The sequence below is a fragment of the Amblyomma americanum genome, chromosome 4 (assembly GCF_052857255.1).
Source record: "Amblyomma americanum isolate KBUSLIRL-KWMA chromosome 4, ASM5285725v1, whole genome shotgun sequence".
NCBI lineage: Eukaryota > Metazoa > Arthropoda > Arachnida > Ixodida > Ixodidae > Amblyomma > Amblyomma americanum.
Window position 1 is genome coordinate 26,775,049 of NC_135500.1, and position 13,568 is coordinate 26,788,616.

The 13,568-nt window shown below is 45.4% G+C and overlaps 1 protein-coding gene across 4 annotated transcripts in view; it reads left to right on the forward strand.

The window, feature by feature from the left end:
* Window positions 1-295: 295 nt before the first annotated feature.
* The window catches only part of LOC144127845 (2-Hydroxyacid oxidase 1-like), a 349,853-nt gene continuing 336,580 nt past the window's right edge, over window positions 296-13,568 (forward strand). For all 4 annotated transcript variants that reach the window (XR_013313585.1, XM_077660809.1, XM_077660811.1 and 1 more), the window contains exon 1: window positions 296-509. Coding sequence is in view for 3 of the 4 variants with exons in the window: in XM_077660809.1 (XP_077516935.1) it covers window positions 361-509 (149 nt within the window). In the remaining variant the exon portion in view is untranslated. The remainder of the gene's footprint in view (window positions 510-13,568) is intronic.

Here is a 13,568-nt window from a genome sequence, read left to right on the forward strand (position 1 = left end):
GCTGTACCTGGCTATAATAGCTCCCCGCTTAAGACTCCCGTTAGCGCGAGGCGAAAGAACGGATACGGCAGACTGCGCTGTTAGTAGATCGCAAAGGCGAGAAAAGGGGCCCAGTTATAGGAATACCGGAGGTCCAGCGTCCTTTCAGTTGCTTCATAGTAGATACAACGTTGCGCCTTGCCACTCCAAGCCAGGAAACGCCAAACTGGCCTCGGTAGACGGTAGTGCGCTGCTATCGGCGCACGCCGGCAGATAACACGCCGCGGACAACACGGGCTACACAGCGGAAGCTGTGCGATAGCTTTTGTAGTTGCAAAAAGCTTCCCTGGGTGCAAACGTGCCGCAGACATCTCTCGGACCATGTCGTCGCCCCAGGGTCAGCCGCCGGCCGACATCGATGACATCGAGACGCTCGCCATGGCGAACCTGTCGCCAGCGGTGCAGGCATACATCCAGGCTGCGACTGGACGGGGTCTCACCGCCCGCGAGAACCGACAAGCATTTGACAGGTACGCGTGCGCCCTGTATCTTGTTCAACACGTCCCCGGACACAAATTTTGAACTGACCAGGACAAATCCTCACCGTTCTCCTCCTTCGTGACCCGGTACAAACATTCACCGCACCGACGCCTTCCCGTCCTTTTACAGAGCCGGTAATTATTAAAACATCTATTGAAAGCCTAAACTATCTATAGACATTATATAACGCAACCTAGCCTTTAATGTAACCAAATCTAGGACAAGCCGTCTCGAATGCGCGAAGTTGTGAACTGTTCATTGCTAAAGCCTCTATTAAAATCCTTACGTTCAACTGAACGCAATCTTTTTCGTAACTACGATCAACTGTTCTAAATCCACGCAGTAAACATTAGCACCGGTGCGGTGATGTTTTCTTTGGGTCCGCTCAGAATAGGCCACTTTCATTCGGTGAGCTTTTGTCCGGCGCCCGAACCACCGAGCTCGCTGAGATAGTATGACTGAGGTCGCAGTGTGGAGCCGTCTGCTTCTAGCCGACTGGACTGCGGGGAGAAGAGCAGGTTCATTCCCTTCTCTCCCTTGAAACTGACTGGCCATGCTCCTGCTCCACAAAGAGATAGAAAACCCAGCAGCAGTCCTCGAATCATTGCAAACAGCATTTTTTAATGCTATAGCATTTAGGCTGTAGCGTGACAAAAACTTTCCGGCTTCTCCGTAAAAAATATTCCGTAACGGTCATTTTCGTGATGACGTTTTCAGGGTCACATGACCCTAACTATCCAATGAGTTGCCACAAAGTTGCCTGACCACAAATAGACCACAATGTTGCCTGATTGGTTAAGAGAGGTCACGGCACAAATATTGATTAAGGCACAACAAACATTTTCAGAACCTCAATTGATACAAAAACCCGGGGGGCTCGGTAACTTTTCTACCCAAGTAGGTTCCGCCAGTGTCAGGAAACTTAGCTTGTCTGTCAGGGTTATGCAAGTTCAGACGTAATATAGAGCAGCAGTTAAGTCTGATTCAAGCACAGGAAGTGATTGCAAGGCGAGTCAAGCAAAGTGCGGGCTACAAAAAACCATGCTGTTTCGATCTTTGTCTGGTTATTAATTTGTCTGGAAAAAACGAAGTCTAAATAAATCATTGGAAGGATGATTGCTGTGCATAGTCGTAACACATTTTCCTACCAGCAAGAGAACTTCTTGGTCAGATAATTAAAAACATGTTAAAAATAAATTGAATGTGACCGTCATCGTGTGCAGGCAATCATTTTGGAAGATCATTGGTATTATAAATCATGAATTAGGCATTTCAGTAGACATGGCTTGCAGTATCAGTAATGATGCTTTGATGGTATCAGACCCACCTCCCGGCTGGAGCTACGAATGTTGACCGCTCAGCAGAAGGCACGTCACCGGTAATATAGCCAAGTTAATTTACGCATGCCTAAAAAACCCAGGAGACCTGTACTCTCCTTCACGGATGTTAAATATATGTCCAGCATCGCAATTAAGAGGCCAAACTAGAGACAATGCAATAGATCCACAATAAGTCACTAACTCCAAGGAACTGGGCAAAAATCAAAGATTTTCACAATACCGGAGGCCTTTTATGACTGCAGTATTGCCCCATAAGCTGATGGCAGGAGACATCTATTGTTTAATACTGGATGCATTACGTGGGCAGTGAAAGCGAAAAGCAGTGGGAAGTTGTTGACAAGTGTGCTGTTGCGTAAGGACAATGCGCAAACAAACCCACCCGTCTCGCAAATCACACGGATCACGGATCACGGCTTCATGAAGCTTAACTGCTCACACTTCACCTCAGACCTGAGTCCCTGGTATTATGTTGTCTTTTGTAACCTGAAAAAATTCCTATGCGGGCAACGGTTTTCCGTTGATAGCTCAGTGAAAAGCAACAACAGGGTTTTTGCAGTAGCAAGATGTCTGCTTCGGTTGTGAGATAAACCATCGGAAGCATAGCTGAATTAGTGTGCTGCTGTGAAGAGAAACGACAATTTATTTATTTATTTTATTTCGTATCTTCCAGGGCCGTTGAGTCGTTACAGATAGGAGTGGTAGGTAATTAATCAAAATAAAATACAAAAGTAGAGTTATTAACACAGGTAATGAAGAAGCCCAGATTGAAATGCTTCTGGATGTGGGACGGAGACGATGCCGGCGGGCAGGTAGTTCCAGTCTTAGTTGGTCTTGGGCAGGAAAGAATGAGAGTACTGGTGAGTTCTGCAACTTGAAACTCTCAGTTTGAATCAGTGATCAATACGGGATGATACATAACTTATATGTACTGAGCTCAATTTGCCCCGAAAATCATGTTTTCGTATTGAGGTAGACAACTTATTAAGCACCTCTCGTGTTACTCTGATAAGCAAAGTGGATGTACGAACTGTGGACACACTTAGTGAACGCATTCACTCGCTCGGAGCGTGCGTGGAGCAAAAGGAAAAGGAAATCAAGTATTTCTTTCCTGAATGTGAGGGCCACAAAGCTTCTGATCGTTTCCACATCTAAGATGCTTTCTGGAAGTTCGCTTTCATTAGATAACAATGCAAGTCATTACAAGGCAGGTGCCCCAGTTTCATTCTAGGTACGTGTTTGTTCTAGATCTCATTCTGGATGGCAAACAGTTCTCGGTGGATTTCAGCATAGAACCCCGCCTCCCCTCTTTTCATGAAACCACACACACTTGTGTCCTCAGAAATATCTGCAGGCCAGGTGGAAAATTTCTGTGAGGCAATGAACTGAACTTTCACTGAGTGATGAATGTGACGAAGTCAAATGCGGATGAACGCTTGTCCTTTTTGGGGCCAAGACTGTACTTTTAAGGTGCCTCCATAGAGCAGTTACTTCGACGGCTAATGCGCTTCCAGAATATTCACCATTGAAGGCTGTGAGTTTTCCGAATTAAACATTCAGTAATTCCGAAGAATCTTCAACAAGCACACCGTCACCACAAACCTCACTGTGCTAGCACCTGCCCTGCTGCTCGTTGAACGCTGCCTCCGGGGTGGACCGCGCCCGCCTCTTGATGTCGCTGAGCGGTAAGGAATCCCCGCGATCCATAATTGCGATTGAGAGGGCCCTGATGTCATCAACACCACGTGACCAGACCACCACTCGACCAATCATATCATCATCATCAGCCTCACTGCGCCCATTGTAGGGCAAAGGCCTCTCCCACGTCTCTCCAATTTATCGCCATCATCATCATCAGCCTGACTACTACCACTGGAGAGAAAAGGCCTCTCCCATGTCTGTCCTATTAACCCTGTCCTTTGCGAGCTGAACCCACCGTATACCCGCAAACTTGTTAATCTCATTCGCCGACCTAACCTTCTGCCGCCCCCCGCTACGCTTGCTTTCTCTTGGAATCCACTCCGTTACCCTTACCGACCAACGGTTATCTTGCCTTCGCGTTACGCGTCCCTCCCAAGCCCATTTCTTGCTCTTGATTTCGACTAGGATGTCATTATCACGCATTTGTTCCCTCGCCCACTCTGCCCGCGTCCGGTCTCTTAACGTAATACATATCGTTTTTCTTTCCATCGCTCGCTGCGTTGTCCTTAACTAGAGCTGAACCCTTCTCGTTAGCTGCCACGTTTCTGCCCTGTAGGTGAGCACAGGTAAAATACAGTTGTTGTATAGTTTTCACTTGAGGGATATTGGTAAACTCCCATTCATTATCTCAGAGAACCAGCCATATGCGCTCCACACCACTCATATTCTTCTAGTTATTTCCCTCTCGTGATCCGGATCAGCTGTCACTACCTGCCCTAAGTATACGTATTCCTTCACCACTTCCAGCACCTCGTTACCAATTTTAAACTGCTGTTCACTTGCTAGACTTATGAAGAATACTTTGGTCTTCTGCATGTTAATTTTTAAACCCACCGTTCTGCGCTTCCTGTCTAAATCATTGATCACGCTTTACAGTTCATCTCCTGAGTGACTCTGCAAGGCAATGTCATCAACAAGTCACAGATTATTTAGGTAATCTCCGTCAATTTATCCCTCAATGTTCCCAATTCATGCCTCGAAATACCTCATGTAAGCAGCCGGTGAATAGCATTGGCGAGCTCGTGTCTCCCTGCCTGACGCCCTTCCTTATTGCAATTTTACTGCTGGCATTATGGAGGATATAGTAGCTGTGCAGCTGGTAAAGACATCTTCCAGTATTTTTATATAAGTCTCTTTTAGGCCGTTATTCCGCAATGCCTGCATGACTGCCGAGACTTCCACTGAGTCAAATGCTTTCGCATAATCAATGAGGGCTATACATAAGGGTTGGTTATATTCTGCGCATGTCTCTATGACCTGATGGATAGCGTGAATACCATCTATTGTGGAATATAGTTTACGAAAGACTGGCTGATCATTTGGTTCATTGAAGTCTAAGGATGCCTTACTCTATTAGCGATTACCTTAGTAAATGCCTTGTTCGCAACGGACACTAAGCTGATCGGCCTGCAATATTTTAAGCCCTTGGCATCCTCTTTCTTATTAATTAAGATAATGTTAGCATTCTTCCAAGCTTCTTGTACGGTCTAGGTCATAATGCATTGCGTATACAGGGTGGCTAGTTTTTCGAGCACGATGTCCCCTGCATCCTTCAACAGATCTGCTGTTACCTGATCCTCCCCAGCTGCTTCTCCCCTTTTCATTGCTTCTAAGGCTTTCTTTACTTCATCTTTCGTTACTGGCGGGATTACGCATTGCTGTGCACTGCGGTATTTCTCATTAACGTTATGATTGCATTGACTACTGTACTGATTTGTGTAGAACTCTTCTGCTGTTTTTACTGTGTTTTCCACATTGCTAACGACATTGCGCTCGTTCTCTCTTAACGCACACATCTATGCCTAGTTTCCTCTTCGCCGCTTGTAGGCTACGTGCGTTTTTTAGAGCATGCTCGATTCTCTCCATACTAAACTTGCTTATTTCGGCTATCTGGCGCTGATTTATTAACTTCGATACCTCTGATAATTCTATTCTCTCTGTAGGTTTAGACGCCCTCATGCATTGGCGTTTCTTAATCATATTTTTCGTCTGTGTAGATATCTTGCCGGTATTCTGTCAAACCATCGTATCACCTTCATCTACTGCGCACTCCGTAATGATGGCTGTTAGATTATTGTTCATTGTATGAACATTAAGATCGTCTTCCTCCGTTAAAGCGGAATATTTGTTCTGCAGCGAAATCCTGAATTCATCTCCTTTCCCTCTTACCGCCAACTCGTTAAAGGAGTTTCGCTTCACTAGTTTCTTCCGTTCTCACTTCATATTTAGGCTAATTCGATGCCTTACCATTATGTGGTCGCTACACCGCACCTTTCGACCACCTTCAAATTCTTCACAATGCCAGAGTGAACGCATAGTATAAAGCTTATTTAATTTTTAGTCTCACCGTTGGGGCTCTCCCAGGCTCCCTTCTTGTTCTGTCGTTTGCGGAAGAAGGTATTCATGATCCGTAAATTATCTCCGTCTGCGAACTCTACTAATAACTCTCCCATGCTATTCCTAGAACCTATTCCATAGTTGCCTACCGCCTGGTCGTCAGTCTGTTTCTCTCCCACCTTCGCATTGAAGTCGCCCATCAGTACAGTGAACTAGGATTTTGCATTGTTCATTGCCGTTGCCACGTCTTCATAGAAGCTTTCAACAATCTGGTCGTCATGGCTGGATGCAGGCGCGTAGGCCTGCACCACCTTGTGCAAATTTGTACCTCTTAATGACCTTAATTACGATATCTGCCACCCTCTAATTAATACTACAAAATTCCTCTATGTGGCCCGCTATATCCTAATTCATGAGGAATCCCACACCTAGTTTTCGTCCATCCGCTAATCCGCGATAGCACAGTACGTCTCCGTCCTTTAGTACCGCATACGCCTCACCTGTCCTCCTAACCTCACTAAGCCCTATTACACCCCATTTAATCCCCGCTTGTTAATCAAGTCGCACTGCTAGGCTAGTGTCACGGGCTAAGGTTCTAGCGTTAAACATTGTGAGGTTCAGATTCGAATAGGACATGTCTGGAGCCAGTGATTCATAGCACCATTCGCTGCGTCACAGGTCTGACCGCCGCTTGGTGAGTTGCTCCGCGGCCGCTGGGGACTGAGGGCCGACGGTTAATTGGCTTGTTCATAGAAGGTTGTGGCCAAGTACTACACCAGGGTGGCCAAATCCTGTTCTGGTGAGGGAGTACTTTGTCGGTTGTGGTCACCGAAATCAGTCCGCACCCCAGGCCTGGATATGCAATTCCATCGACACCCGGATTTTATTTTTTTTTTAACCCGGCGGAGGATTGGCGGCCTTGGGATTCGAACCGCGGTCCTCTCTTGCAAGCGAAGCGGATGCTCTACCTGTACACCATCGCTGCTGAGCAAACCATTCATAGAGCACCGCCAAAGCTTAAAATAAGAAAACCCCCGGAATTTGGAAGTTGGCTCATTCCCAAAAATTCCTAAGGATCGCTAAATATCGGAAGTAGGCCCACCGGAGAAAAAAGATCGAGTTGGATTAGTGGGTTAGGTTAGTATAATCCCATATGTTAATAAAATGGAAGGTACGTAAGCCCTCAACGAGTTAGCAGTAAGAAGGAAAGTGGAGGAATTCAGGATCTCTTGCAGAACCGGTACTGTAACTAACGACAGCGACCTAGTGTTCCAGCAGTGAACGATAATCTCACGGCTATCATTAGTGAGTGCGCAGTAGAGGTAGGGGACAATGAAACATGGGGCTGGGCTAGGTGTTGATTCATACTTGCAACGAAGACAGTGCCAAAAAAAGGTAACCAGAGAAGAGAAGACGACACGAGCGACGCGTGTTCTTTGTGTCGTGTAGTCTTCTCTTCTGTGGTTGCTTTTTGTTTGGCGCTGTCTTCGTTACAAGTAGAAGTAGGCGGTAGTATGGTTAAACAGGATACCGGCAACATCTCTGAGGAGAAGAAAGATCTTATTTAGAAACGCCAAAGGCATGAAAGTATATAACCCCACAGACGGAATAGAACTGTCGGGGCTATCACATCTAATTAGTAAGCGCAACTTAACCGACATAAGGAAGTATAATGTGGAGAGAAGCGAGCATACTCTAAAGAATGAAGGAAGCCTAAAAGCAGTGAAGGGGAAATTAGGCATAGGTAAAAATCAGATGCAGGCGTTAAGAGACAAAGAGAGCAATGCAATTATCAATATGGGTAAGATAGCTAAAATAGCCGAAGAATTCTACCCAAATCTATAGAGTGGACAACGTAATCAAGGCGTTAATTAGAGAGGCAGTACCCGCCATTATTGGAAGGGGAAGTAAAGAAACTCTTCGGAGTAATGCAAAGGGGGAAACAGCTGATAACAGCATCAAGTAAGAGCAGACCTGTTGATGGACGGCGGAGAGATTCTGCTAGAAAACTAGCCACCTTGTATACGCAATGCCTCATAGCTTCGAGCTTAGCGGAAGCCTGGAAGAACGCTAACACCATCGCAATTCTTAAGAGAAGAGACGTAAAGTACTTGGAGATTTACACATCAATCAGCTCACTGTCCGTTGCCTACAAGGTATTTACTGAGACAATCGCCAATAAAGTCAGGACAGCCTTAGACTTCAGGTAACCAAATGATCAGGCAGGCTTTCGTAAAGACTACTCGACAATATACCATAGTCACACTTTCAGTCAGTTGATAAAGAAATTCGCAGAATATAACCAACTCCTGTACAGGGTGTTCCATGTTAGACTTGCAGGATTTTTACAACAAATACAAAGACAAGTACACAAAATTTGTTTTTTACATGAGATATGCGGCCAGGCTGACGCAAATTGTGGGTATAATTGCCATCCTAATATGAGTAAATAACTAAATACAATAATTAACTTTTTATTCGCCGTAGTTCGCATGCATGTTTGTATTGAAAACTTAGAGGTAGTGGCATCTGACGACTATACTATTTTGTGCAATATAGTAACGCCCCTGTGTCCTCAGCTCAATCCGCTTACGCATGTGAGACCGCGGCACATGGCATGAACTTTCTTCCTGGTGCGACGTACCTGTTGCATACAACGCGCCGTCTGAGGAGAAAGTGGAGTGACAGGCGACGTTGTTGATTTAAAGAGGGCTCGCCTCCCGTCGCCCGCACAGTCGTGCTTGTGTTCCGCTGACCAAGAACGAAAAGTACTCCTCATCCTCACTTTCTTGTAAAACGAAGCGTCATATTCAACAACCGCATGCGTCACACCAGGCAGGAGCCACCATATTCCTCCATAAATACAGCAATAAATTTCTAATATGGAAAGGTGTCAGGGAGGGAGACACGATCCCGCCTCTTTACAGGACGTATTCGGAGGCCTAAATTGGGAACATTTGGCGGTACGACTTAATGAAGAATACCTTAATAATCTGTTATTTGATTATGATATGGCCTTGCATAGTCACACAGGGGACGAACCGCAAAGCATGATCAATCGCTTTGATAGGCACAGCAGAATGGTCGGTCCAAAAATGAACATGCAGAAAACCAAAGCAATGTTCAACACCCTCGCAAGAGAACAGCGGTTCATAACTGGTAGTGAGGTACTGAAAGAGGTAAAGGAACACGTCTGCATAGTGCAAAATAGTGACCGCAGATCAAGGTCTCAAGAGTGAAATAACTAAGCGATTGAAAATGTTGTCGAGCGCATTTGCCGGGTTCTCTCAGATCATGAGTGGCAGTTTACCAGTTTCCCTCAAGAGGAAAGTGTAAAGCAGCTGTATCTTTCCGTTACTCGCCTACGGGGCAGAAACGATGAGGCTTCGGAAAGTGTTCAACCTAAATTGAGGACAACGAAGCGAGGTATGGAAAGAAAAATGATAGGTTAACGTTAAGAGACTTAAAGCAGACAGATTGGGTGCGGGAAGGAGGACGGGTTTTTGACATCCTAGTCGAAATCAAGAGGAAGAAATGGACATCAGCAGGGCAGGTAATGCGAAGGTAAGATAACCGCTGGTCCTTAAGGGTAACGAAGTGGATTCGAAGGGAAAGTAAGCGTAGCAAGGGGCGGCAGAAGGTTAGGTGAGCGGATGAGATTAAGAAGGTTGCAGGTATAGGGTGGGTGCAGCTGGCAAATGATAGGGTTAATTGGAAAGATGCGGGAGAGGCCTTAGTATTGCAATGTGCGCAATCAGGTTGATGATGACAATGATTCGGAAATGCAAAAGGCTATGACAAATGCATACCATTGAAGGGCAATGGAACCGGTTCCAACCGGAGTTCTGGCTGGAAAATAGCAAGAAGAATAGACACTAACTTAAATACTGCCACGTTTTCTTCTTTAAAGGGATAGAGACACCACATTTTTGCGTTGCACATCTCGGTTGTAAAAAATGCGTGGCGATTCTGTAAACAAGGTACACGATGTCAGGAGCACGAACTCGTAATATATAATTAAACAACGTTTCTACCCACCAGTTTCGGTCTCGGTTCGTAGTTGGCAGGTTTCTACACGACGTCTAATACCGGACAATGCGCTTTCACGTGTGCCCGGAAAACCGTGACGTCAATGGGCACGTAGTCTGCTTGACACGTAGGTGCGTAAACACGGAGACGACAGAGAGACGGGAGCAGGGCAATTCGCAAATTAATTGTGACTAGCTCCGAGTCTGAAGCCGAAGAATTTTGTTTTGGCGAATACACTGATTATGAGGCATCGGAGGACGACACAGACGATGAAGAAGACGCCGCGTTTGCGAACCCCGACAACCACTTTATTTTTACACCGCTTGAGAAACTTGGATGAGTTTTTTTCCTGTTTGGATCTGAACCAAACCCTGACCAATCCCCAACCGTGGTTATGTGCCATCATATTTGAAGCAACAGCATTAACAACTTTATTTATGACCCGCTGGCCAGCGATTCCGAAGAGGAGGTGGGCGTCAGGCCCAACGCAGTTCAGGTTGTGACAGTGGACGCCGAGCGTATAGGCCACATCAACTGGTAAGCAGTGTTGTGTTATTTTGCTGCTCGTCTAAGGGATCTTTCTTTGTTTTCGTCCCAACTGCAGTGCCCGATCTCTTTGCCATTATGTCAGCCACTCGCAGTCAAACGTATCGCGGACAAAAGAACAAGGCCGCTAACACGTGCAACCCCGCATGTTGTAGCTCTGTCTTTGCTGTTTGCGTAAACAACGCATATATATTTTGTTGCGAGCACCCATTACGCCGTTTGGATGCCATTTCTCCCTGAACTGTCTGCACGTGTTCTCCCACGTACATGTATAGTGCCGTAGACTTTGCGTGATGGAGGGGCATAATTTTGTCGCTCCAGCAAGCCATTCGCGCACCCCTATTCGTTTCTTTTACTTTTTTGTTCGTGCTCCGTGAAACACAATCTTGCGCAAGTTGCATGCTTCGTGGCGAGCTAGTGCTAACTCTAGAACTCGCAAAAACGCGCCCGATGCATGCACAAAGCGGTCCGTCCGAAATTGCCTTAGGCTGCAGGCTCGACGGCTTGCAAGTGCAGTTTGTGTGCTGCAATAGTAATAATAATAATAATAAGAATAACGACGTTTATTCTAGCTGTGAATGTGGCCGCTGTCGCGCCAAGGGCACCGTGCTCGAGTCTGTGTGCGGGCGTGAAATCCCTGAAGTAGCTGCCCACATCCCCGAGTGTGCGTAGTGCTTCACCAGTGGCAACACGTTTGTACAGGGATGCCTTAACATATAAGCACCGCAACTTGCATATTTGGCACTACTGGAAGTCAGACTGGCCCTCGTCAACTCACCAGAGGTCCATAGGTAAATGGATGTTGCATGCTCGATCATATATGTGTGGCACTTGCGATATTATCATGCTCCACTCATGTATCAGTTTCAATGATGACATTTGTTTTTCCTTAATCTTCAAACCTAGCTACGCCACCTTTTCGCTTGCAGCTATACAGTTTGAATACAGCCACTTTAGTATGAACCAAGTTTTAAAGTTTCAGCACAGTGGTTGTAATTTTCGCAATTCTGACAGCAAAGCTGAAAGCAGTGAAAATATAGCTCCCTACATAATATCGCTACATACTCTCTTATTCTGTCTATACACCTAGCCTGGCACCTCAGTTGCTGGCACCTGCCACTGATATTTAACAACTAATGGAAAAACTGATTCAGGGTTCTGTAACTAACATTTTTTTGTGTTTTGCACATCACCATCATAATGCAGCGACTATTTTTTTGCAGTCCTTAAAGTTACACGGCGTACCGACAGTTTGTGCGCTGGATTTGGCGTCGTCTTGGGAGGAAGAACCTCAGAGTTCGGCCAAGCTGCGTCGTGGGAGAAATGAGAAATGCTTTCCCCGCACAGTGATGCTGTGGGTTTCGCTACCTGGAATAAATCAGTGTCAGGAGTGAACTGTGCCCACTGAAGTTATCAAGGTGTACAGTCAATTATTTCACATAAAAATGCAACGCAGAAGAATAAAATCCAGGTAAAACGAAAAAGAGTGTACATTAGTCTGAATTATTACAAGTGATATTTCGGGCAAATGTGTTCTTTCTATAGATATACATATACATACTTTAGACTGGCCTAGCTACACATACAGCATATGCATGAAATGCTGCCTTCAACAATACAAATTCCGAAAATATCACATTGCTCTGTAATCACTATGAATGAACACACATTTTGATACGCAACAGTAAAATGGCAGAACAGCTATACCTGCATAGCTCCCATGCATAAACAGTGACCCCGGGCGAGCTAGTTTGTACCAAGCGTATGCGGGTACAATGACTGCCATCGCTATACAATGAACTTCCTCAGTTGTATGCACTTTTTGCAAATTCCTGAGAAGTGCATAAAGCCCACATACTGCGTCAGGGTGCCAGGGTGCATGCCTTCCCTTCTGCAGAGCACTGATCATTATCATGTCAGCATTTCCTCAATATCCATGTTATCCAGACGAACCAGTTTCATAGAATCAAACCTTCTCCCATATTCTGACCTCTGTTTGAAAGGAAAAGCAAACAAATATTACCCTGATCAGCAGTACACTAATGAAGTTTTGTACAAGCAATACAGCCCATCAACCTGAGTGCACTTCTCATAAAGCAAATACGTGCAAGTAACGATGACTTGAGGGTTGGACAAGTTGCAGTGGGCTCATTTTTGAAGGACAAGGATAGCAGAAAGGTGACATTTGTGCTAATCGATTGACGGTAATTTGGAAATATTTAACAAATTACAGCTAAATTAAATTAAGCGCACAAAGGAACAAAATGAAAAAGGACCGGCAATAGTTGGCAGCAATTATGAACGATTAAGCAGAAACTGTTTAGGTGTATTAATGAGCTTTCACTGTGAAAAAAACTTCTGAACTCGAGAAAGCCAGAATGTAGTATCACCAGGAGCCCCAGCTTCTCGCAGTTCCGTGAAAGATTTGAAATTTGAGCTTCATATGGGGAATTCTGAGCAGGCAGCAACATTTCCTTTATGCAGGTGTTGCGCACATCAGTGAGCACAGCAGATCGATAGGAATGCTGTCAATTTAAACCGAACTCTCGCGAAAGCTATACCCTGGTAAATAAGGACCTGCACATGGCCAGATATCTGCTCAAGGGAGCTAGCACATCAAGCGTGGTAGGTGTGGTGGCAACCCATTCATAGTTTTTTATAGTAAGAGGTGAGTTATGAAAACAAAACTGAGTAACAAAAAGTGTTACTACTTTCAAATAACGCTAAGCATCCATTCTGGGGCTTCCCTTGCGCCAGTACCAGGCCTTCCAGCAATAAAAATGAGCAGCATGTAAGTGTTAAACTTTTGCAGTGCTGTATCCCACTGCTGGCTCACTACAACAGGTGAAGGATTACGCACTGGGGCTTCATCAGAGATATTCAATCACTGACCAGCACTGAATGAGAAAAAAAAGCCAACCTTCAAGCCACTAGGAAACCAAGCACTGGGCTGTCTATATTTGTGTAAGATAGCCCAGCCTAAATCGTCTAGCCTAGATAATACAAAAATCAGCTCCGAGCAGCTGGAGCCGTTACGGCAATATGTCAGGTCAAATGCACAGCCCATTTTACTCAGTGCTGCACGAATGTTGTTTGTAG